This window comes from Oryctolagus cuniculus, chromosome 1 (assembly GCF_051225735.1).
Source record: "Oryctolagus cuniculus isolate XC-2025 breed Fujian yellow rabbit chromosome 1, ASM5122573v1, whole genome shotgun sequence".
Taxonomy (NCBI): Eukaryota; Metazoa; Chordata; class Mammalia; order Lagomorpha; family Leporidae; genus Oryctolagus; species Oryctolagus cuniculus.
In genome coordinates this window covers 139,742,926-139,769,837 of record NC_142867.1, presented here as the reverse complement: position 1 = coordinate 139,769,837, position 26,912 = coordinate 139,742,926, and the positions used below count along the sequence as shown (strand labels likewise).

Here is a 26,912-nt window from a genome sequence, read left to right as displayed (position 1 = left end):
AAAGTCATCTGTTGAACATTGCTTCAGAATCTTAGATATGAGCATGTTAACAGGAAGCTGGAATCTGGAGCCAGGACTCTGAACCAGGATGGGATGTGGGCATCCAAGTGGTGTCTTAACTACCATGCTAAATGCCTGTCCTTATAATTTTCTCTTAGTTTATAGTATGTCAGTAGAAGGTTTTTCATTTGGTTAGTTGGTTGTATATAAGTTTTTTTTTTTTTTTTTTGGACAGGAAGAGTGGACAGTGAGAGAGAGAGACAGAGAGAAAGGTCTTCCTTTGCCGTTGGTTCACCCTCCAATGGCTGCCATGGCTGGCACGCTGTGGCCAGTGCACTGCGCTGATCCGATGGCAGGAGCCAGGTACTTATCCTGGTCTCCTATGGGGTGCAGGGCCCAAGCACTTGGGCCATCCTCCACTGCCCTCCCGGGCCACAGCAGAGAGCTGGCCTGGAAGAGAGGCAACCGGGACAGAATCTGGCGCCCCGACCGGGACTAGAACCCGGTGTGCCGGCGCCGCAAGGTGGAGGATTAGCCTAGTGAGCCGCGGCGCCAGCAGTATATAAGTTTTAAAAAGTTTATTTATGTATTTGAAAGGCAGAGTGACAGAGAAAGAATGGGAGAGACCGAGATTTTCATAGTTTATTCCCCAGATGCCTGCAGTAGCCCGGACTGGGTCAGAAACTCCAATCAGGTCTCCCGTGTGGTGGCAGGGACCCACCACCTGGTGAGTTCCCGGGTGAGCATTTGCAGGAAGCTGAATCAGAAGCAGAGGCAGGACTCCATCCCAGGCACTCCTGTATGGGATGCGAGAGTCACAAGCAGCTGCTTAGCTGGACCTGCTGCACTGCAGCACCTGCCGCTGTAGGAAACTTTTGAAATAAAAAAAATACATGTTTCATTGAGGTATGAAGTCCTTGCAACACAGTTTACCAATTTTAAGTGTGTAATTGAGGAGTTTGGAAAGATATTTATGCACAAAATCATGGTATGGACCACGTTTATCACTTAAAAACGTCTCTTGTGTCCATTTGCTGTCAATCCCTTATTCTTATCCTGGCCCTCTAAATCACGAATCTCCTTGCTGCTACTTTAGTTTAATTCTCCTAGAATTTCTTGTAAATAGACTGTTCCTGTAGGTGATCTTTTGTGTCTAGCCTCTTTCACTTGACATAATGCTGTATTATATATTTCAGTAGCTTCTTTTTATTACTGAGCATGATTTTCATTTTATTGCTGAGTATTTTATGTGTTGAACAATCCATTATATGGATATACCACAATTTTTTTTAAGATTTATTTGAAAGAATTATATATATATAGAGAGAGAGAGAGAGAAACAGAGACAGAGAGAGAGCAAGTGCCTCTTTTTGCTAACTCACTCTCCAAATGGCTGCTATGGCCAGGGCTGGTCCATGGCTGGGCCAGGCAAAAGCCAGGAGCTTCATCCGGGTCTCCTATGTGAGTGCAGGGGCCCAAGGTCTTGGACCATTCTCTGCTGCTTTCCCAGCTACATTAGCAGAGAGCTGAAACAGAAATGGAGCAGCCCTGACTTGATGGGATGCCAGTGCTGTGGAAGGCAGCTTAATCCGCTGTGCCACAGTGCTGTCCCTACAGTTTATTTTTCTTCTGTTAACCAGGTTATGCCAGGTTCTGGTCATTTGGATTCTTCCATATTTTTGGCTTTTATGTGTACTCTTCTATGACTATTTACATATATCTAATGTATGTTTTTATTTCTCTCAGGCAAATACTTATGAGTCGAATAACTGAGTTTCATCATTATTGTATATTTTGTTTCATAAGAAACTGCCAACTGTTTTCTTATCATTTTGTATTCCCACCACATGCAGATTTTCCACATCCTCACCAACACTTGATATTGTCAGCCTTTAATTTTAGACGTCCTAGTGGTTATGTAGCCCTATGTCATTGTGGTTTTAGTTTGTGTTTCTCTAATGACTAATGATTTTGAGAGTTTTCTTGTTGCTTATTCCCTTTATATGGTGTTTGGTGAAACATTTTTTTTAATTAGTTTTTCTTTAACTCATAGACCCCAGAACTACTTAGGAGGTAAGAAGGCTATTTCAGCGTACGGTTTGGAGGTTCACAGGTGGTGCTGCGGGTTTCATCATTTGGTGAGGCTGGAGGATAGTGGGAGGAGGGTCACGTGGCAAGTCAGGAAGCAGAGACAGGAAGCACATTCCTTCCTCTATGTCCAAATGTCAGTCTTTATAAAGCCATCCTGATTTTAGCCTACTGAGAAGACCCTGCATTCTGAAACCATAATTGGATCAATGATAATCCATCTATAATTAGCATTAATTCATTAGCCACTAACATAGGCATTGGAGCTTAAGTGCATGAGTTTGGGAGGATTCTGTTCAGACCATAGCATGTCGATTCACATCTTTATCTCGTGTTTCCTGTGGAATATCTTCTTACTGAGCTGTAAGAGTTGTTACAAGTCTTTTGTCTGATATATTTTATAAGTATTTTCTCCCACTCAGTGCCATGGCTGCTGCTGCTTCTTTTTTTTTTTTTAAAGATTTATTTATTTGAAAGACAGAGTTATATATAGAGAGAGCCAGAGAGATCTTCCATCTGCTAATTCACTCCCCAAATGGCCGCCATGACCAGAGCTGAGCTGATCTTCATCCAGGAGCCAGGAGCTTCTTCTAGTTCTCCCATGTGAACGCAGGGGCCCAAGCACTTGGGCCATCCTCTACTGCTTTCCCAGGCCCTAGTGGTGAGCTGGATTGGAAGTGGAGCAGCTGGGACTCGAACCTGCGCCCATGTAGGATGCCAGCACTTGCAGGGCAAGGCTTTAACCCACTACGCCACAGCGCCGGCCCCCATGTCCTCTTTATTTTTATTTTTTGAAAAAGTTTATTTATTTATTTGAAAGTCAGAGTTACACAGAAAGAGAGGGAGAGAAAGAGAGGGAAGTCTTCCATCCACTGGTTCACTCCCCAAATGGCCACAAAGGACGGAGCTACACTGATCAGAAGCTAGGAGCCAGGAACTTCTTCCAGGTCTCTCACATGAGTGCAAGATCCCAAGGACTTTGGCCATTTTCTACTGATTTCCCAGGCCATAGCAGAGAGCTGGATCCCCCCCCCCCCCCCAAATCTTCTTTATATTTTATTTTGAAGAACAAAAATTTTCAGTTGATAATTGATTTATCGATTTTTTTGTCCTTTATTTTTTAGTTAATTTATTTTTGGTGCATGTGAATTAAGAAATGGTAAGTCGCAAAGATTACCTCCTATGTTTTCTTCTAGTATTTTTGTAGTTTGTTTTATATTTAGGCCTTTGATCCATTTTGAGTTAGTTTGTATATATGTTTTGAGATAAGGGAAGGATTGAGATAATGTGGTATAGAACTTTTAGCATCCCCAACCTCTGGGGAGGGGAGGAGAACCAGAGATTGAGCTCTGTCACCAGTGGCAATTGATTTATCAACCATGCCTAAGCAATGCAGCCTGCATAAAAATCTCCAAACAATGACATTCAGGTTGGTATACATGTCTGTGTGCTAGAAGGTTGGTATGTGTGCCCATAGGAGGCATGGAAGCTTCACACTTAGCCTATTCCTTGCTGTGTGTGTCTTCCATTTGTTCCCGAGTGTAGCAGCTTCATAATAAAGCAGTAGATGTACACAAAATGGTTCCTGAGTTCTAGAAGTCATTCTGCTGAATTGATAACCCTGAGGAGGGGTTTGTGGAAACACTCAAATTTACAGCTAGTTGGTCATAAGTATGGATTGTCCTTGGGACTTGTGATTGGCATTTGAAGTGCAGGCAGTCTTACAGGACTGAGCCCTTGATCTGTGGAGTCGGTGCTAAATTTGGAAATTACTGTCAGAAATTAATTGAATTGTTGGACATCCACTTGGTGTTGGAGAGTCAGAGAATCCTTGTGGAGCTCCCCCACCCATTTTGTGTCAGAGTATAGACAAAGTCATCCCAGTTGGTGTGTAGAGTACAACTTACTAGACTAACTCAAAGAACTCAGGAAGCGCTTTACCTATGATTACTGATTCATTATCAGGGATAAAAGTGAGGACCATCTGGTTGGAGGAAATGCATAGGGTTGAGCAGGGGTGGGAGTGGGGAGAGCAGAGCTTCCATATGCTCTAAGTGTGCCACCCTCCCAGCACATCCATGTACTCACTAATACAGGAGATCCAGAAAACCTTTTATTGATGGGATTTTAATGGAGGCTCCATTACATAGGATGAGAGTGGAGAATGTCCCATCAGTTCTATAAGGCCCACGAAATCATTTGGTCTGGCTCTGCCATAGCAACCGTAGGTGGGACTAGAAATTCAGTGAATCTATGGCAGGCTAATTTTTTTAAAAAAAGATTTATTATTTGAATGGCAGAGTTAGAGAGAGAGAAACAGAGAGACAGAGAGAGACAGACACAGAACTCTTCCATCTGCTGGCTCACTCCCTAAATGGCTCCAATCACTGGGGCTGGGCTGGTAGGAAACCAGGAGCCTGGAATTCTGTCTTGGTCTCCCATGTGGGTGGCAGGGGCCCAAACTCTCAGAGTGTCTTCTAATATTTTCCAAGTAGCATTAGTAAGGAGCTGGATCTGAAATGGAGCAGCTGGGATTTGAACTGCCACATAGGTAGGATGCCAGTGGGCTATGGCTTAACCTGCTGTGCCACAATGCTGGCCCTGCAGGCCAGTTTTCAAGTTGACAGTTTTGTATGAATAATGTTATGAATATCCAAATGACCTTTGTCAGAAAGAAGGTTTCCCACCACTGAAAACAGGTTTTGGACTGACCCAGACCTGAGTCAGTGAGTCTGGAACTACATCTGGGTATCCATGGGTGTCAGGGACCCGAGTTCCCGAGCTGTCACCTGCTGCTTCCCAGGATGTGCTTAGCTGGAGCTGGAAGTGGAGCAAGATCTTGAACCCAGGCACTCAGATATGCAGCATCCCCGTGGCATTTAACTGCCACGCCAGATGCCCTCCTCATGTGTTTCATGTGTTTTGATGCCAGTATTAGTTAGTGGCATTTCTTTTTAATTTCATTCTCAGTTTTTTCTTGCTTAAAATATATGCAATTGATTTTTTCTATATTGTCCTCATATCTCCTGTGACTTGGTTAAACTCAGAAACATGTTTTTCGTTTTTTTTTTTTTGTTTGTTTTGTTTTTTAGATGGGGCTTTTTATGTAGGTGGTCAGAGTGTCAGCCATCTGCATGTAAAAACAGTTTTGCTTGTTCCTTCCCAATCTTTTTCCCTTTTTTTCTTACTGTGATGATTATGGCTTTCATCACAGCTTAGCCTTTGCTTTTGTTTCACTGACTTTTTTTTTTCCATTTATTTTTGGTTTAATTTACTCTGCTTTTTCTAGCTTCTTGAAGTGGAAGCTTAGATCGTTGATTTGAGGCCTTTTTATACAGGTAGAACTTCTTACTCTTTTAGTTACATTAAATTTCTTCATTGAGCATGCCAGAGTTGCCATTAACCATGAGTCAAACTATTCATGCCCTTTCTGAGGAAGTGATAATTTGTTTCTGACTATATTTCCAGTTTTAAAAATTCTGCCTACATGAAATTTTAGGGTCTCTAGAGACTATTTTCTTTTTTAGGGGTAGGAAATTATATTAGTAATGACCTGCTGACTCATCCCCTGCTTCCACTCTTGCCCCCTGGCTGCGCTCACCCAGCAGAGCCTCAAGCAGCCAGTGGCTCACAACACCCCCTCCTTGAGCTAGTCCTCAGAAGTGAAACGAGTGGGAGGCAGCTTCGTGATCCTTAGAGCTGCCACGTCCTGATCCTGGAGCCTGTGAACCTGTGACCTCACGTGGCAAAGGAAAAGATCTGGAGATGGGGAGAGAGTCTGATTTTCCTGGAGTACCCAGTGGAGGGGTGGGGGTTCACGAAGGAGAGGCAGAGGGATCTCAGAGGGAGCGAGGAGGATGGGAGGCCGAGGCCGGAGTCATCCCAGGAGTGTGGCAGCTGCTGGAACTGGGAGGGCAGGGGAGCTCGGCCTTCCTTCCCCCCTAGGAGAGCCCTGCCAGCCCATGGGAGGCACCTCCCCGCCACTCGCTGTGTGCCCTTGCAAGTTTGGGGATCTTTGTGCAGAGCACTAGGAAACTGAGAAATGTGTGTAAGGTCCCCCTGTTCTGGCCACCTCCCCCTTCCAGCTTGTCCCCTCCTCTGGGCCCGGCAGAGTTTCTTGTCCTCCTTGTTCTCTGTCATTGGACAGGCCTCTGCGCGAGTGTCCTCTCCTTATCAAATTGTTCCCTTGCCACTGAAGTCAAAGCAGGCTTCCCTACTTCCCCTTCCCCGTCACATTTTCCTGTTCGCTTCATCTTAGCACTTTTCAGTTCCTGAATTTATTTTTTACTTATTTATTACCAGTCTCCCTCCCCCACAGTTGAGCTCTTTCGCTGGAATTAGGGCAGGGGCCTGTCGCCAGAATAGTGCCGGCCTCGTAGAAAGTGCTCAACAAGTGGTTCACGGAATGATTGTGTGCATGAAGTTGGTTGCCGAGGAAGCAATATTGGCAGAGTATCCTGGCTAACTAAAATATGCTCTGATGTATACAAGTTTGTGCAGATGGCATAGGTGGTTATGAAATGTAATTTGTTCTTGAGGTATCGTCAGGGTCTCACAGATGGAAGGCTGTGCCCGAAGTACCAGTAAATTCCACCACTTCCATCCACGTATGAATTTGTAGTGGGGGCCGGGGAAATCACGACTTTAGCCTTATTACTTACTGTTAAAACTGTCTGAAGAAGGGAGTTTTGGATGTACGCTTAAATGGCCTTTAAGTTCTACACTCCACCACTCCCAGAAAGGGACGCCTTGGAGGAGCAGTGCTGCCTCTGGGGTGAGCCGAGAATGGGCCACAGGGCCTGGGCTGTTATCTCTCTAAGCTGCCCAGCTCGGGGGGGCGGGGGGAGGGCAATGGGGGCAGTGATCAGCCAGGCAGGTCCTTCTTTCATGAGGCCAGGGAAGCGTGGTTCACCTCCTCACCCTGGGTCAGCTGGAGCACCTTGCAGCCCAGAGTGATCTCCAGGTTTGTTCAGATCACACAGCTCTCTGGTTGTTTTTGTTTCTGTTACAGTTAATTTTAATCATAGTACTCAGCCTAAAGTGAGAGGGATGCCTGCTCCAGAGGGCTACATGCTTTCTCTGTGTTCTCTGCCCTTCAGCCCAGCCCTTCAGCCATGACCTCCTCAGGTTAGGGAGGGCTCCATGCGCTAGCTGTGTGGCCCCTGCCTTGCCCAGTCTGCACAGTGCCTTCAGTCTGCGCCCACCCTGCCAGTCAACAGCTGGACCAGCCATTTCCTGGATTTTTAAGGGAGTGGATCCAGTGCCAGTTACTCCAGAAAAAGCAAGGCCTAGGGGTCTCCGTGGGCTCCTTGTTACTTCGGTGTCTTTGCTTCTAGGTCCTTTGTTGAGACAGAGCTAAGAAATAAGATAAATAGGATTATATTATATATGCACACATACATTTTCATCTGTGTGTATGTGTGTGTGTGTGTGTATAAATAAAGCCATCAGTATACTAATTCCTGCACTTCCAGTTCATTACCAGGTTCGTTTTCATTTTCTCTCTTTGCATATTTGTATTACCTGCTCAATCCTATAATATACAGAATGTAATTTCACAGTTGGTGATCTATACCACTGTGGTAAACACACCTAACTAGAGTTTACTAGTAATTTATTGGTAGTGCTTTACAAACTTAGACTAAGGATTTAAAATACTGTAATACAGAGTACTAAAAATACTGTACTGAGAAGTTATGCTGGTTGTTTCTTCTTGAATGTGGGTTATGTTTTACTCATTTGAAATAAAATTAGATTTCCTTCCTGTTTACTTTATTTTGAATATATAAACTATTAACATGCTTCAAAAGTCAAAACCATACAAAGAGGTACAAGCATGGAAGTGTTATTACTCACTTCTGTCTCCAATCTCCCTACCCTTCTCCTCCACCCCATTCCCACCCTGGAAGTTATGAATGAATCTTACAAGTTTCTAGATTATCCCCTGTTTATTTCTTTTTGCAAAATTAAAGTTATGCTCATTTATATACCCATTTCCATTCTCCCTTCCACAAGCGGCCTGCTCTGTATACTCTTCCGTACTTTACTTTTTGCAGTTAACAGTACATTCTGGAAATCATTCTATATTCATTCACAGACATGTGGTGAAAGGCGGAAGTGAATGAGGGCTGTGAGGCAGCTTCAAGGTGGGGATGTTACCACAGTTTGCACGCTGAGGACACCGATCTCATTCTTCAGGAGAGGGAGAAATGACATCGCTTTTAAGAGAGAATCCTTAAAATAGGCCAGCAAGGCTATTTATTAGATCTGTAAATTCTGATAGAATTCTATGGCCGATCAAGTGGGGAATTACTATAAACATTTACTGGATAATTTTTTAAACAGAAATTTTAGAGGCTTGTGCTGTGGTATAGTAGGTTAATCGTGTACCTGTGGTTCTGGCATCCCATATGGATGCCAGTTCTAGTCCTGGCTGCTCCATTTCTGATCCAGCTCTCTTCCACAGCCTGGGAAACTGGTGAAAGATAAACCAAGTGCTTGGGCCTGCACTTGCTGTGAGATCCGGAAGAAGCTCTAGTTCCTGGCTTCGGATCAGCTCAGCAATCTGAACTGCTGGAGTGAACCAGTGGATAGAAGACCTTTCTCCCTCTCTGTAACTCTGCCTTTCAAATAAATAAATTAAAAAAAATAGTGAAATTTTATATTTAATTGGAGTAAAAAATGGCTTCAGATCCTGAATAAGGAGCTCTAAGTAAAAGAATTCAGAAAATTCATGAAAAATGTATATGATGAAAAGAAACTGGAAATTTTTTTGCACCAAAATAAAGTATCTCTTTTGTTTTTAACATTGTTTTTTATTTATTTGCGAGGCAGAGATGGAGACATACAGATGGAGTTTCCTTCTCCTGGTTTACTTCCCAGATGCTCACAATAGCTGGGGTGAGGTTGGATTGAGAGCCAGCAACTCAGTCTGGTCTGCCACATAGGTGGCAGGAACCCAGTCACCTGAGCCATCACTGCTGCCTTCCAGTGTCAGTGTTACCAGGAAACTGGGGTCAGGAGCTGCAGCCAGGATTTGAACCCAGGTGCTCTGATGTGGGACACTGACATCTTAGCTAGGCCACATGGCCACCCATCAGCTTACCTTATAATTCTGTTTTCCATGAACTTTTAAAAGTCCCTCTCATACTTAAGAATTGGTGATTTTACTAAGGAGGTATGCTGTAAGGACAGTCATGTCATATCAGGAAGGTAACGCTGCTGGTCCCCTCTGTACCTTGTCTGGAAGCTTCCTGTAATCATACGGGACAGCCCGTAGGTCCCCACCAGTCAAGATCCCAGCCCTTAGGAACAGATGCAGTAGAGAAGGACCAATATTGTAACATTTAACATTACCTCATCTGGAAGGCAGTGAGTTCTCAGCTTTGTGTACAAGGAAAATACTATCACAGATTGACTTAAAACTGTACGGTTGTCAGGATTTCTTGAATCGGTGGTGCTGAAATTCCTTTCACTTTACTTTGCTCTCTATGCCTTCTTCACCTGCTGCTTGGGAGCCTGAGCTCTCTGCATTTGTGGGCCTCATCTCTACACATGAGGCTTGTTGAGTAGAAGAAGGTACTGTCCTCTCCTAGCTGGAGCCTCCAGACGGACTGTGCTGATGAACTCAGGCTAGCCAGGGCCCACCACTCCATGAAGGAGTCAGTTCATCTTCCAAAGTACAGGGCCTGTGGGGTGTGGGGAGAACAGGGCAGAGGCCAGAGGAACAATAAGTCTAACACGAAGAAGTGGGAGGAGAGGAGCAGATGCTAGGTAGATGGTCACTATTCATCTTTTAAAAAAACTTTCTACTATAAATCAGCTATAATGAAAATGTTAATTTTGTTCATTCAATTCAGTATTTTTTGGGGAGCCTGCCATGTGTCAGGTACTTTTCTTGGATCCATGGATACAGCAGTAAATAAAATAGAAAGGACCCCTGCTCTTGTGGGACCGCTGTAGGCAGAGGAGAGGCACCATCCGTGTTTACTAGAGGATATGTGGCAGTATTCTTGTATCTTGTGTGATGGTTGTGCATGTGCAGTTCCCAGACACAGCTTTAAATGAAAAGTGTCGAAGGCAAACATGTCACAGGCAAAAGATGGCGTGGAAATAAAAACAAACCACTGGGCTGATCATTCTTACTGATATTTGTAAATTACAAGTGAAAATATTTTGCAATTAGGGAGCAAAGAATATGGCTGTCCTCAGCAAAATTGTGAACCATCACTTCAGTTTTACATTGCAAATGCAGGGAGAGCTAGTAACTGTAATCTCTTAGAGATATATTTGAAATCTGGAATCAGTTTTTATAAAGCTCTGTGATGGTACTTCAGAAAGTTTATGGAAAATGGGATTAAAAGGTAAGTTTATTTTGAAAAAAGTTTGAAATCCATGTGTTTGAAGGTTCTTCAAAAAGTTCTTGAAAAATATGGGCTATGAAAGAACTGCATGGATTTCAGAATTCTTGTTAAAGAAGTATTTATTTATTTGAAAGGCAGAGTGATGGAGGGAGAGACAAAGATGGGGGAGGGAGGGGGGAGAGAGAGAGAGAGAAAGAGAAAGCAAAAATGAGAGCACTTTGATCCATTGATTCACTCCCCAGATGACTGCAACAGCTAGGGCTGGGCCAGGTCAACTCCAGGAGCCAGGAACTCAGTCTGGGTCTCCTGCGTGGGTGGCAGGTCCCCAAGGCCATCTTCCACTGCCTTCCTAGGTACATTAGCAGGAAGCTAGATTGGAAATGGAGCAGCTCAGACTTGAATTGGTGCTCTGCTATGGGATGCCAGAGTTGTAGGCTGTGCCTTAATGTGCCGTGTCACAATGCTGGCTCCTTCAAATTTTGTTTGCACCAAAATAAACCGTATGTTTTAATTCATTTTTCACAAACCTTTTGAAGTACCTTGGTGTGTTCCAGGATCATGACATCACCAGTCATTCAAATGTTAGAGTCCTTTTCATGTGTTTTTATGAGCATATATATATATTTTTAAGTATGTATGTTTGTAGGAATGTGTATACACAAATAAGATCATACTAGGAAAATATAAAATATGAATTTGCCATGTTTATGTTTTTGTTAAAATTTCTGATATTTTTTCATTATCCTCTTATTGTTCTTAAAACTATTTGTAAGATGCAGCTGGCAATGTGGTGCAGCAGTTAAGCTACTGCCTGCAATGCTGGCATCCTACATGAGCGCCAGTTCGAGTCCCAGCTGCTCCACTTCTGGTCTAGCTCTCTTCCCTGCTAATGCTCCTGGGAAAACAGCAGAAATGGCCCTAGTGCTTGGGCCCCTGCTATCTGCATGGAAAACCTATGTGGAGTTACTTCTGGCTTTGGCCTGGCCCAGCACCAGATGTTGTGGCCATTTGAGGAGTGAACCAACAGATGAAATCTACCCCCCCATAAGTCTTTCAATAAATAAATAAATATTAAAAAATTATTTGTAAAGTGACCAAAATATTAAATAAAGTCAGAATGAAGCACCGGCTCCAGCTGATAGAGAGCGTTGGTTACTTGTCCTAGTCTAATGTAACATACCTGTGTGCATCATTGTCTGCGCTGGCTGATTCCTAGGCACTCATTTCAAGCACACGTGGAATATTTATGGAAATTAACCATCTGCTAGGCCATAAAACCTCCGCAGATTTCAGAGGACTGCTATCACTACAGAGCATTCTGTCATCACAGGCAGTTAAGTTAGAAGTCTTTACACAAAGGTAGTAAGAAGAAAAGTTCCCGGCATTGGGATACTTCAGGTAACTTCTAAATAGCTTACAGCTCAACAGAGGAATCTTCATGGAAATTACGAAATACTTGGAACTAAATGATAACAAAACTACAGTATAATATAATTAAAGTTGTATTTTAGAAAAGAAGAATGGCTTAATGACAAAACAGCTATGGCATAAACTCCAGTAGGGCAGAATAAGTGGACATGTACTATTGACGTGGAAAGTGCTCCTTGAGTACTAAGGATAGTAGAGCCAGTGCCGGCTCTCTAAAGTCAAATAGTCACAACTTTGGCTAAATTCACCAAGGCTGAGGGAACGCATATGCAATATTCAGATTGAAAAGGGAGCCTTAGTCATAAATTCCACAGAGATTAAGCAGGTAATGTAATATTCAGAAGAACTTTATGCCAATAAATTCAGGAATTTAGGTGGAATGGATAACATACTGGAAAATGAAACTTCATCAAAACTGACTGAAGAAATAGAAAACTTTAATAATCTCAGAACAATTTGGAGATTGAATCAGTAATTAAAAATCTTTCCACAAGAGAAAGCACCTGGCCATGATAATTTCAGAGGAATGTTCTACTCAAACATTTGTCGAACAGATAATTTCAGTTTTACATACATTCTTTGACAAAATAGGAAAAGAGCAGCCCATTCCCAGCTCGTTTTCTTAGACCAGGGCAACCTGAGACAGCCATGATACAAGAACAGCACAGTTAGATACGTATCCTTAAATTACGTGGAGACATCCCAGCCAACAGGGAGAGTCCACTGCATGCAGTGCTGTAGGCTGAGATGCAGACTGAAGCCCCAGAAACCACTGGTCGTCTGACCTGATGTTTTTCCAGAATGGAGGGAATAAAAGCTTATTTGAAGTGGGATCCAGGGTGGCCAAGGGGCCTGAGTCAGCAACATGTCACAAAAGCTGGAATGATGTAGAAATGATGACTTCAGTCATTGCACAATAATGCCCTTCAGATTTGTGAAGCATTTCATCTTTTAAGAGGAAAGTGTGGCTTGGAACTACTATTTCTCATCCATTAGACTGTCACAATTTAATGAGTGTCTTAGTCAGTGTTCTCCAGAGAAACCGAATCAACAGGGTGTATGTGCAATTGAATCACAGAATTATGGAGGCTGAGAAGGCCTAGGAGCTGCTGTCTGCAAGCTGGAGACCAGAAAAATGGGTTGGGTAGTCAGTCTGAATACAGAGGCCTGAGAACCAGAGGAGTCCATGAGATAAATCCTAGGACAAGGGCTGGAGAAGATGAGTTGTCCCAGCTTGGGTAGTGAGGCAGGAAAAAGAAGAGGCCACTTCCTCTTTCTCTGCTTTTTCTTTTACTTGACCCTCAAGGGATTGAATGAGGCCCACCAACACTGGGATGACCATCTGCTTTCCTTAGTCCATGATTCAAATGCTGATCTCATCCAGAAATTTTATGGCCTAGTCAAATTGGCGTAGTAACCACCTCAGTAAGTATGACAGTGCTATGCACTGGAGAAACTGAACCAGTACAAAGTTGGTGGCAATGTGTGGACCGGGAACCACTTTGGAAAACAATTTAACATTAATCTTTAAATGACTTACTTAATTAGAGAGCATGAGCACAAGTGATCCTATCCTCTGGTTCACTCCCCACAGGCCCACAGTGGTCCCAGGCGGGAGCCAGGAGCTCAGTCCAGGTCTGCCGTGTGGCTGGCAAGGCCCAGTTATCCAAGCTATCACCAGTGCCTTCTAGGGCCTGCATTCACAGGACGCTAGAGTCAGGGGCCAGAGCCAAGAATTGAAAGCCGGGTCCTCTGATACGCAATATGTATATCCTGAACTGCTACACTGAATGCCCACCCAGATAACACCTTTTTAAGGTCATCATTTGCATTCCATGTGAATGAATGGAGTCAGTGGAGGGGCATGACAGACAAGAGTGACTTCCCAGCCTGGGGATGGGGTTTCTGGGAATCCAGGCAGTGCCCCAGTCTGTGTATGGCTGTCTGTCAGATATTTGAGTTATGGACGTTTTCGTTCATAAAACTTCTCAGGCTGATCTGTAGGGTGCGGTGGTTCATCATTTTCCTTTCAGGGCCGCACGAACCGTTGCTTCATGACTCTAGGGAGGGGGAAAGGCCTCTAAACTGCCCACAAAGAGAGCTTTACAGATGCTGACGTTGAGAGTTGCAGCTGGGCTCCTGACTCTGGCAGCTCCCAGTACTTCCCTTTCAGCTTACTGTGAATTAAGACTGCTTCCCAGGGTTGTTGGAGAATCATTGAGTGAGTGTTGACTTGGTGACTTTTCGAAGGCGTTAGCTGTAAAGGAATGGCATTGCTCTGGTGAAACCCTTCCGTGTTTCCGTGGAAAGGTTTTCTCCACAGGAGTGAAGTTGATGAAGAACCCTGCTTTCTCTAGAAATCAGTGATTTTCATAAAATAACGGGAAGAGAGGAGATGGGCCATCTATTTCATCAAGATGTATTTCTAGGAGGTTTACATTGAGTATTTAATAGTTACTGTATTTGCAATATACTTATGCTTCAGTTTTTTATTGTTTTAGATGTATTTATTTGAGAGGCAGAATGAGGGAGAGGGAGAGGGAGAAGGAGAGGGAGAGGGAGAGAGATCTATCTACTGGTCCAGTCCCCAAATGACTGCAACAGCCAGAGCTGGGCCAATCCAAATCCAGGAGCCAGGCATCTTATCCAGGTCTCCCATGTGGGTGCAGGGGCCCAAGTACTTGGGCCCTCCTCTGCTGCTTTCCCAGGTGTGTTAGCAGGAGAGCTGAATCAGAAGTGGAGCAGCTGGGACTTGAACTGGTGCCCCTATAGAATGCTGGCATTGCAGGTGGCCACTTCACCCACTGTGCCACAGTGCTGGCCCCCCTATGCTTCCGTTCTGTGTTCATAGTACTTGTAATGAACATTTGGACTTGAAGAAAACTTTTAAATTAATGCTTTAGATTATAGGGAATTTCGTAAGCAGTAGATCAATTTATGTGTGTATTTTCTTGCAAAGAAATGTGATAGGGTGATCAGTGAAAGATTTTAGGGCACAAACACCAATTATATCTGGGGAAAAAAATGAGAGTTGCTGTGGTTTGAATATGATTTTTCCAAAGCTTACTTTGGAAAAACGAACAGCCAAAGGTAGCTGTTCGGTGTAGTGGTTCAGATGTCCACTTCCCATCTTGTAGTGCCTGGGTTCAGGTCCTTGCTCTGCTTCCGATTCCAATTCCTTGATGACCCAAGTACTCGGGTCTCTGCTACGTGTGTGGAAGACCTGGACTGAGTTCCAGGCATCTGGCGTCGGCCTGATCCAGTCCTGGCTGTTGTGGGTATTCCGGGAGAGAACCAGCAGATGGAAGTTCTCTCTGTTTTTCTCTCTCTGCCTTTTGAATGAATGAATAAATCAAAGTTAAAACTCATTTGTCATTGAGGTGGTGTTGGGAGGGCTTTTAAGAGGTTATGAGCTCCTTAAGAGGGATTCATGCTTTTCTTAAAAGCCTGGTACTAGGGTAATTCTCTTGGTGGTAGGTAGATTCTTGTTGTAGAGGGCCTGCATCAGTTTCAGGATGTGAGTTTTTACAAAGCTAGACTGCCCCTTCTGTTTTGCCTCTTACCCGTGTACCTACTCTCTGCCAGGAGTCAGAGCAACCCACAGCTCTTGCCAGTGCTGTGCTTTATTATTTCTTCTACTTTAGCATTAGTTTTTCTGTTTCTTATTTCTTGATAGGAGTTCTTGAGAAGGATGTTTACCTGCTAGTCAGTTACTCAGGGAAGCCTGTTGAAAATTCACTGATTGCAGGTTGGACAGTGTATGTTATTGCTTCTGGCAGTTTTTTCTTTGTATACGTTAGGGCTGTCTTTGTATGCATTATGCCGATTTAGAGTCTTTATGACGTTGTAGTAGATTTTCTTTTTTATTATTATACAGTGACCTTTTAGCTTGAATCATTTTTTCCCCTTAGATCTCCTTTGCCAGATATTGGGGTAACTTCCCAAGTTTCCTTTTGGTTAGTGTTTGCATCACTTTTGCCCTTTTACTTTAGCCATTGTGCATGCCCGTATATTTTAAAATATTACTTGTAAGCAGTACAAAATGAGCTTGAAAAATCTGTTCTCATGATCTTCTGCCTGAGTAATTTGCTTGAGTGTTTCTTTTTTTTTTATATAAAAACTTAGGTGTTTTTATTTATTTTTTGAAAGAGAGAGAGAGAGAAGATAGAGGTAGATAGTTTTCATCCTTTAGTTCATTTCCCAAATTCTTGTGACAGGACTGAGCCAGGCCAAAGACTGGAACCTAGAACTCAATCTGGGTTTCCCATGTGGGCAGCAGGGAACCCAGATTCTTGAGCCACCCACCCTCTGCTGCTTCCCAGGGTGCATATTCATAGGAAGGGGGTTGGGAAGTGGAGGAGCTGGAACTCCAACCACGTGCTGCGTGATAGGAGATGGGGCATCCCAAGTGGCAACTTAACTGCTGTGCCAGATGCCCGGCTGAAGCATTGCTTTTGTTATGAGCCTCCTGCTGTGTGTGTGTGTGTGTGTGTGTGTGTGTGTGTGTATAAAAATGTACATCATATTTGAAGAATCAGCTTGCTTAATTGGAAATTCTAGATTGGTAGTTCAGTGGTCCCCCTTGCCTGCAGAGGGTATGTTCTGAGAGTCAATGAGTATCTGAACCGCTGGATAGTACCATTCCTGCATGTCGAGGAAACTCTGTATATGCATGTGCCTCGAAAAATTTTTGCACCAAAATAAGCTTATCTTTTAATTCCATTTTTCTACAGATTTTTTTGTTATTTATTTATTTATTTGAAAGAATTATAGGGAGAGACAGAGATCTTGATTTTTGATTAATTTTTAATTAAAAATTTTTGTAGTTGTCATCTTATTTATGTATATTTTTTTTTATTTGAGAGATACATAGAGGTTACATTTGCTAATTCACTCCCCAAATGCTTGTAACTGCCAGGGTGCCAGGAGGGGGCCATGCTGAAGCCAGGAAGCCTGGATCTCCCTCTGGGTCTCTCATGTGAGTGGCAGGGGCCCAAGTACTTGAATTTCCCTGATGATTAGTGTTCTTGAGCATTTGTTTTATCATATACCTATTTGGTCATTCATGTGTCTTCATCTTTTTTTTTTTTAAGATTTATTTTATTTATTTGAAAGGCAGAGTTACAGAGAGGCAGAGGCAGAGGCAGAGGCAGAGAGAGAGAGAGAGAGAGAGAGAGAGAGAGAGGTCAGTCGGTCGGTCTTCCATCCACTTGTTCACTCCCCAGATGGTTGCAATGGCCAGAGCTGTCCTGGTCTGAAGCCAGGAGCCAGGAACTTTCTCTGGGTCTCCCACTTGGGTGTAGGGGCCCAAGGATTTGGGCCATCTTCTACTGCTTTCTTAGGCCACAGCAGAGAGTTGGAATGGAAATCGAGCAGCCAGGACTCAAAACTGGCACCTGTATGGGATGCCGGCACTGCAAGCAGCGGCTTCACCCACTATGCCATAGCGTTGGCCCCTTGTATACCTGCTTTTTAAGAAATGTCTATTCAAGTTTTTTGCCCATTTTAAAATTTGGCTATTTTGTTGGCATTGAGTTGAGTTCCTCATATATTTTGGATGTTTTCCTTTATCACCCATGTAGTTTGTTAATACTTTCTTCCATTCTGTAAGTTGTTAGGCTCACTCTCTAGTTTGCTTTGCAGAAGCTTTTTAGTTTGGTTTAATCCCACTTACCTAGTTTTGCTTTTGTTAGCACTCTTGTTTAAAAATTTGTGTGAGTGATTATCTTGAATATCTTTCTATTATTGTATTTTCCTTGAGTGTTATTATTTGATTTATCTGTATTTATACTCTTAAGCTTCTTTTTTGTGCTACATATATAATATTCTGTTGTATAAATTTGTCCTAGTTTTATTTATTCAATTGGTGGATATTTTGCTTCTTTCTTTTTTTTTTTTTTGCTATTTTTATATGTTGCATTGAATATTATTTAATGGATTCTCTTGGGTGTATGTTTGCGAGGATTTCTAGGGTATACAAGTTTATACGTAAGCACTGATGGTATGTTCCTTGTCCACTCTGGTTCTCACTCTCCCTGGAAGTATGTGATATCAGAAAGCCCGGTTCTGGATATTATATATTGTTGTGATTATTTTATTGTAGACTAACTGGAGAATACAGAGCTGAGTGTATGCCTTCTAGTGTACTGTAATTTTACCTTGTTGTTTGTTTATATAAATGGGGACCAACCTTTCCTTAGATCGTCAGTTTTATTAAAACAACTGTCTTTGTTGACCTCAGTTAATTATCCTATAAAGAATTCCATATGTTTGTTCCTACAAGGAATCCCATATGTTTGTTTTTTCTCTGTTGCAAAGTTATCTTCTGTAATAAAATCATGATTATGCAGTTGCCAGTTCACACTTGAAAGTGAGCTTTTCTCAGATGTGACCACAGTCCTCTGGGTGGACAGCCACGGTGGCACCGGAGTCTCAAGCACTGAAACGCGATATGCGTTTGCCCTGATGGGCAGTGAGCAATTGTAGGTAGAACTCATGGCGTCTTTTTAAGAACAAAGGAGCTGGCCCCAACTTAGAGACAGTTAATGTCAACATTAATGCATTTATGTGTACTTTTAAATGAATAAATATTTGAAACTTTCTTGGTTTCAGTTTCCAATAGAATAGCTGTTGATTGTTATAATCCAAATGTAGTCTCTGCCTCTCAGAGTTTGAACAGGTCCTAAGGTCAGAAGTTTTGAGAAGGATCTGTGCTGCAGTATATTAGCTTGGGCCTCCATCTGCGGTGCCACCGGCATCCAATGTGGGCATCAGTTTGAGTCCTGGCTGCTTCATTTAGGATCCAGCTCCCTGCTGGAGGCATGGGAGCGCAGTGGAGGATGGCTCTAGTGCCTCAAGACCTGGGTGAAGCTCTTGACTCCAGGCTTCCGATTGGCCCAGCTCCAGCCGTTGCCACCATTTGGAGAGTGAATCAGCTGATAGAATACCTCTCTTTCTCTCTGTCTCTGCCTGTCTGAAAGTCTGCCTTTTGAATAAATAAGTAAATCTTTAAAAAAAAACCCAAGAGGGAAAAAAAAAGGGTTGAGAAGCACTGCTTTAATCACATGGAAGATGTTATGAACAAAAAGGTAATTTATTCTTGCTGGAGACAGTCATCATGATGGAGAACTGGGTAGTATAATTTCTTTAAAAGGTGAATTCAGCTGAACTTCAAGTTATATATCACTTTTAAGGAAATTTTTAATTCTTTGCCTTACAACCTTGTTTATAACAGGATTATATTTGTAATTAAATACTTTGCAGGTGCTGACCTTAAGGAAAGAGCCAAAATGAGTTCCAGTGAAGTTGGTCCTTTTGTCTCCAAAATCCGAGCAGTGATTAATGATATCGGTAAGCACACTTGCATTCTCTGTTCAGTATGAAGATAATCTTAAATGTCAGATTTTAAAAGTTACCCACTATCCTTATATATAAGTTTTTGTCAGATACTTATATAACCATGATGTGCATGGTTATATATAATTTTATAATTATGATAACTTCTGTATGATGGGATGGCATATATGAGTACTTATTTGAAAACAGAATAGTTTGACCTAAGCCTTTGCCCTAAAAATAGCTCTTTCTCATACACAAGAACATACACAAACATATGAACTTGGATTTTTTATTTTCTTTTGTGTAAATAGAATCATATTATTTCATTAACATTACCAGATATATCAATTTATTATTATTACTTTATAACTTACTGCTGCATACTAATTCGTAGTCATTTTTAAAAAGTAGTAATTTATTCTGTTTATTTGAAAGGCAGAGAAAGAGATGAGATCTCCCATCTGCTGCTTTGCTCCTGTTGGGCCCATGGTAGCTGGGGCCAGGTGAGGTCAAAACAGGAGCTAGGAGCTCAGTCAGGTCATCCACAGGGGTGATAGGACCCAACTGCCTGAGCCATTACTACTGTCTCCCAGAGTCTGCATTAGCAGGAAACTGGAATTGGAATTGGAGCCTGGACTTGAACCCACGCACTCCTTGGGGATGCAGGAGTCCCAAGCTATGTCTAAACCATTACGCCTGATCCACTAATCCCTAGTCTTACCCAAAATATTTAATTCTTTGTTAATGAACATTTAGATTTTCTTAAAAAAACTGTTTTTGTTGTTTACACTAAAGCAGTGAATATCCTTGTATAATGATTCCTAAACATAGAGTTGCTTTTCCAAGTATCATATATTAATATTATATTTTAATAAATCCTAGCTAATTGCATTACAAAAACATTGTAATAATTTATATTCTCATTAATTATATGACAGTATCTGTTCCATCATACTCCTGTTAGCATTCAGTGTTGCTGTTTTTAAAAAATATTTATTTATTTGAAAGGCAGAGAGACAGAGAGAAGACGCAGAGTGAGAGAGAAAGCTTCCATCTGCTTGTTCATTCCCCAGATACCTGCAACAGCCAGGTCTTGGCCAGGCTGAAGCCAAGACTCAGGTCTTAACCCACTGTGCCTCAACACCAGCCCCTACCTCATTTCATTCTGTGCTGGTATATTATCCAAGGCCCTTCTTTGCTTTTGTCTCCAACATCCAGCTTATTATATTCAAATGTCTTGAGCTGAACTTTGTTTAGAAGTTCGTCAGAAAGCTTGATCTTTCAAGTCAAAGTTGATGCTGCCTAAAACTTTATATATATGCTAAGACAACTGGCTAAGACGGGTCTCTTTGTTGAAATTATTTTGATGCTTCTTCAGGAATCTTTCTGTTTTGTGGATTCTGAAATTGGAAAGTGTTTTGAGATGCTCTATCTTTACAGTCGCGTTTTCTTTTCTTTGATTATAGCAGTAACTTTTCATTCTGGATCCTGATCCAGGCTCCATTTTTTCCTCCTTAGTTATTTAATATTTGTTAATGGGACTTGTTATTACATCGTCATGCCAACATTTTTGAGCTGTCTTTTATAATGACTTGGAGAGATTTTGAAAGTCATGTAGAAACTGAGTATCTTGGTCTAATCTATACATTAAATATGTTGGAAACCTGAGGCAGGCAGACTTTTACTTAAGGGAAGATACAGTAACGTTTTAGGCATGGCAGGGCCACAGGGTCTGTGTCGAAGCTGTGTACTCAGCTTCCACGTTGTAGTGTGGAGACAGTGACAGACCATGTAGAAACAAATGCACATAATTCTGTTCCAGGAAAACATTGTCTGTGCCTGCTGACATTTGAACTTCATGTGATTTTTATGTCGTAAATGGTATTTTTTATGGCACAGCCTGTTTAGCTGCCTCTTGGGATGCCTGCATCCCGTATCGGAGTGCCCGGCTGGAGTCCCAGCTACTCCGCTCTTCCAGCTGAGCTTCCTGTTGGTGCACCCAGAAGGCAGCAGATGGTGGCCCGGCGCTTGGGTTCCTGCTGCCCGGGGAGGGGACCCAGGTGGAGTTTCAGGCTCCTGGCTTTGGTCTGGCCTAGTCCCGGCTATTGTGGGCATTTTGACAGTGAGCCAGGGGATGGAAGGAAGATCTCATGCTCTGTGTCTCTCCCTTCCAAATAAATAAGTAAGTAAATCTTGTTTAAAGAAGTGTAAGATTTATTCTTAGCTTACGGTTTTACTAAAACAGACGTCGGGTCTGATTTTCTTTCTGTCTCAAGAGCCTCCTAACTTCTTTATTTTCCCCTGTTGTTTGGAATTGGTTCTAGTCTTCCACCATTTTTATTTGTTTATTTTTTAAAAAAATTAATTAATTTTAGAGACAGAGAGGATGAGTTCTCATCTGCTGGTTCATTGCTCAAATGCCTCCAACAGTAGGAGCTGGACCTGTCCTGAGTTAGGAGCAGGAGCCAGCAGTTCCAGCCAGTGTCTCCCATGTTATTGGCAGGAATTCAGTGACTCGAGCCACTCAACTGACTTCCAGGCTCTGCATTAGCAGCACGTTGGCACTGGACTAAGGTGCTTCAGGTGTGTGGGCACCTTAACTGCTTGGTTCAATAATACCCATATCCTATTTTTTTTTAAATATGTTGACTTCCAGTTCATTTGAACAACTTGCTCATACTTCTCTCAGACCCTTTTGATTGGTTTTTGCTTTGAGATGTAAAGCTTCTTTTTTAGATTTATTTATTTATTTGAAAGAGTTTAGAGAGCGGGACAGACACAGAAAGAGAAAGAACTTCCATCTGCTGGCTCACTCACCTGTGGCTTCAGTGCTGAAGCTGGGCCTATCCGAAGCCAGGAGCTTCTTCCAGGTCTCCGCATGGGTGTAGGGGCCCAAGGACTTGAGCCATCTTCCTCTGCTTTCCCAGGCCATAGCAGAGAGCTAGATTGGAAGTAGAGTAGTCAGGACTGGAATGACACTTCAGTATGGGTTATCAGCATCACAGGCAGCTGCTTAACCTGCTTACTCACAGCACTGGCACATTTAATAGACTTTTTTTTTTTTTTAAAGATTTATTTATTTATTTGAAAGGTCGAGTTACACAGAGAGGGAAGGATAAGCAGACAGAGAGAGGTCTTCCATCTGCTGGTTCACTCCCCAGATGGCCGCAAGAACCAGAGCTGCACTGATCCGAAGCCAGGAGCCAGGAGCTTCTTCCAGGTCTCCCACGTGGATACAGGGGCCCAAGGACCTAGGCCATCTTCTACTGCTTTCTCAGGACATAGCAGAGAGCTGGATCAGAAGTGGAACATCTGGGACTTGAACCGGCACCCATGTAGGATGCCAACACTGCAGGTGGAGGCTTTACCTGCTATGCCACAGTGCCTGTCCCTTAATAGACTCTTAAACCAGAGAATACATCTTAGGAACACATGGCATATTTATAAAAATGTCATGTGTTAGGCTCTAAAGTCTGTTAAATTTCAGAAAATTATAATATACAAATATTATATATATGAAGCAGTTAACTTTGAAATAAAATAGATGTATGCATATATAGAGATTTGAAAATCAATTATTTGTAAATTTAAAAATAACTATTGAATTTTATTCATGGGTCAAAGAATAAACTATAAAGGAAAAAAAAACTCTGAGTGAATGATTATGAAATCATTGTATATCCAAATATGTGAGATATATATTGGTTAAGGTAGTATCTGAGGGAAATTTGCAACTTTAAATTCATATGTTATCAAGTGAACCCACTGAAAGTAAATAGCAAATCATCACCTCAAACAATTAAATTTGTGCGTCCAAAGATAGTTGGAAGAAAGCAGTGATGCAAGGAGCAGAGATTTGTGAGGCAGAAGACAGAGGGACAGTTGGAAGGATCAATACGAGGCCAAGCCCTTTGCAGGCATAAGTGATTGTAGCAGTACGTGCTGCAGGCGACAGAAGGGCACGGTTATGGATACATGAGAAACTGTGGCGAGAAAACTCTATGTGAGTAAATGTGAAATTTGTGTCTCACGAAGAAATTGTGGGCTGGAGTAGTCATATAACCAGGAGAAAATTGAACCAGTGGTTATTATTTTTTTTAAAGATGTATTTATTTATTTGAAAGGCAGAGATAGAGAGAGAGAAGGAGGGAGAGCAAGGTATCTTCCATCTGCTGGCTCACTCCCCAAGTGGCCACAAGGACCAGAGCTCAGTCGATCTGAAGCCAGGAGCCACAAGCTTCCTCCTGGTCTCCCACCTGGGTGCAGAGGCCCATGAACTTGGGACGCCTCGAATACTTTCCCAGGTGTTAGCAGGGACCGAGATTGGAATTGTAGCAGCTGGGACTCTATAACCAGAGCCCATAGGGGATGCAGACATTGCAGACTTAACCTTCTATGCCATAGTGCTGGCGCCTGATTATGTTTTTTTTTTTTTTTTTTAACATAAGAAAGCACCAGGCCCAGTTTGTAGATGTTAAGGATGTGTGTTTCAGATGTCTTAGCTAACTTGTCAGGAGCAGACCACTACAATCTTACATAGACTGTTCCACTGATGGTAGAATGAGATTTACTGCTGAAACTCACTGGTTTCAGGCTAGTATCACCTTTATAACCAAATTTGACAGAAGCAGCTGAATAAAGGAATATGAGGAGCTGGTCTCCCTGTGAGCATAGCAGCAGGTTATTAAAAAAAAAAAAAAAAGACTAAGTTGGATTTACCCAGCAATACAAGGGTAGTTTCTATGGAAATGTTAGAAAATATTAAATTTAATTCTTGACATTTGCCAATTAAAAAAATAATGTTCACTTCAGTAGTTCAAGAAAAAGTATCTGGGAAATGTCAACATCTATTCTTAGGAAAAGCTCTCAGTAAACTAGGATTAGAAGGAAACTTTCTTAGCCTGATGAAAACTGTTTCTTGATAGTTAAATGTTAGAAGCCATCTCCTAAAGTCAGGGACAAGATGAGAGGTTCCATTCTTACCACCCCCGACCAACATAGTTCTGAAGTCTTGACCCTTGAATACAGCTAGGTGACAGAAATAAAGCAAGTGGGGACTGAAAACAAAGAAATCACAGTGTCTGTCTCATGTGGTGGGATTTTCTGTGATAAACTTATAAGGATCAACAGATTATTAGAAATATGGAAAGCACCACAAGATGGTGGGATATGAAGCATATGTTAAAAATAATCTGTTGCCTTTTGTTGTACCAGCAACAGACAAAAGATGTCAAGAAGAAATACTTTTGAAAATAAGGAACAAAAATGGAACTAGGAATATATGCAGCATATGTATAAAATTATGAAACTTTATTGAGGGCATTTAAAAATAAGTGAAGACACATCATCCTCTTGGATAGGAAAATTCAGTATCAAAAGGATGATTCTCATAAGTAATGTACAGATTCAGTATCTTAAGTTCTTAGCATCTGTTATGTGAAGGACTTAAACAAAAAATGGCCCTCAAATAGCCAAATACTCTTAAAGAAAAAAAAAAGAGAGTTCTTGCCTTATCAATATTCAAGACTTAGTTTAAAAAATATAGATATTGGGGACAGCACTGTGGTGAAGAGAGTAAAGCTGCCGCCTGCAGTGCGGGTATCCCATATGGGCACTGGTTTGAGTCCTGGCTGCTCTGCTTCTGATCCAGCTCTCAGCTATGGCCTGGAAAAGCAGTAGAAGATGGCCCAAGTGCTTGGGCCCCTGTACCCACATTGGAGACCTAGAAGAAGCTCCTGGCTCCTGGCTTCAGATTGGCTCAGCTATTTGGTGAATGAACCAGTGGTTGGAAGACCTCTCTCTTTCTCTTTCTTTGCCTCTGCCTCTCTGTAACTTTGCCTTTCAAATAAATAAATTAATATTTTAAAGATATAGACATTGCGGTGTATATTATTGGATTAATTTAGGGATAGACATGTGGCCCAGTGGGGCACAACAACAAACCCCAGAGCAGACCCGTCCAAGTGGGGAAGCTGATGCATGGGGAATGACAGTCTTACTAACTTTAGAAGAAGAAAGGAAAACATTTATGCCCTTGAATGGGTTGAATAATTTCCTAAAACAAAATGCAACCTATGAAAGGAAAAATTGGCAAGTTGTATCAATTTAAATTTAAGAATATATTTTAATTAAAGAATACTGTGATGTAGAAAGTTGCCAACTGGGAGAAAATACTTGAAACACCTTGTGGACAAAGGATACTATGTGTCCATGCACAGGTACCTATGAATCCAGTAAGACACCACCAAAAACATTTCACACCAGAGGAAAGAGGAGTAAGGTAAATCTGGAAAAACCGGAGCAGCTCATTAGTAGCCATAGAAATGCAAATTCAGAGCACCACAGGATTCCACGGGTCAGGGACCAGATTAGCCAAACATTTTAAAGCCTGACCTTTCTAAGAGTTACTGAGGAGGTTAATATCTGGGAAGGAAGCTTTATACTCTTCCATTGGGAGTTACATTGTTGTAACTGCTTAGGAAAACAACTTGACATTGTCTTACAAATTTGACCATCCACTTTCCTTAAGACAGGGTAATTCACTTGTTGGGGGCATTTACTAAGAGGGGTGACTCTAAGTCTGTTTTTAGGATACTCATAGTTAAGAAATATATCCACAGTTTGTGCCAGAAACACATAGGAGTGGGAGAATGTTAAGATACCAGGTTCCATTCTTTGTGCACTGCAGTCTGATACTCCCTGTGTTATTTAGAAAAATTTCTGATTTGAGCCTCTATTGAATGGATTGCTGCTTGCATTTGAAACATTATTATCCTGTGGATATTTTCCACATGCATCCTTGGGAAACTTACATTGTTAATAGCAACAAGCTGAAAACAACCAAATTTCAGTGACATGAGACTGAATAAATATTTTGGTATGTTTGTACAATAAAATAGGCAGCATTGCACATGTGAGTAAATGAATTAATATGCACCTGTAACAGCATGAATAAATCTTCGAAGCGCCATGTTGAATTAAAAACAGCAAGATACAATTTTTATAAAACTAGAAGCATGCAAAGCTAAACCTTGATAGTTAGAGGCATCTAAGTATGTAATGAAATCACAAACACAGGAAATACGGGTGCTAAAGAGCTGCATGGGGATGGCACTTTGGGTTGGGAGGAGACAGGTGGAAGTTGATGAGGACACATACGCAGATGGGGATTAGTTCTGACCTAGGTCTGTCTGTGAGTGGGGAACGTGTGGAAATTGTGTTATACTTCATTACAGGAATATATTTCTTGTGTCCTTATAGAGCAAACTTGTTAAAAAGATTTCTCTGCCACGAGTCTTGCAAACATTTTTTACACTTTTTCCCGTTTTTTTTCCTTCTTCTTCTTTATATTCAAGAAAACCCAGAGTTTGCATTTTTAGGAAATATCTCTTAAAGTTTCTCAAAGGGGAGAAAAAACCCCTTGCATGCCTAACAGAATGGATTTATGGATCAGATACTGCACAGTGGCTTCCAATGACTTCTTGGCCCATTTCATGGGTTCTCCTCATGGCTTGTTCATTTTCTGCAAGAAGAGCTTCTTTGATTCATCTTTTCTTTGGGAGGAAGTGGCTTGGCTGGTGTGTGTGTTACACTCCCGAAGCTGCTTCACATACAGACCTTCTAGTAATTTGGTACCCCGACCAGGTGTGCCGGGCCTGCCCACAGTCACTCAGGTGGCTGTCAGATCTTCAGAAA

The 26,912-nt window shown here is 42.0% G+C and overlaps 1 protein-coding gene across 16 annotated transcripts in view; it reads left to right on the top strand.

Annotated features, from left to right (window-relative positions):
* AUH (AU RNA binding methylglutaconyl-CoA hydratase) overlaps window positions 1-26,912 on the top strand; it is a 162,584-nt gene that overhangs the window by 33,233 nt on the left and 102,439 nt on the right. For 15 of the 16 annotated variants that reach the window (XR_016222981.1, XR_016222982.1, XM_089316013.1 and 12 more), the window contains one exon: window positions 19,143-19,229. Coding sequence is in view for 14 of the 16 variants with exons in the window: in XM_089316013.1 (XP_089172139.1) it covers window positions 19,143-19,229 (87 nt within the window). In the remaining 2 variants the exon portion in view is untranslated. Of the gene's footprint in view, window positions 1-19,142; window positions 19,230-24,867; window positions 25,093-26,912 lie in introns of those variants that run through there. The other variant, XM_089316061.1, reaches the window with a different exon arrangement.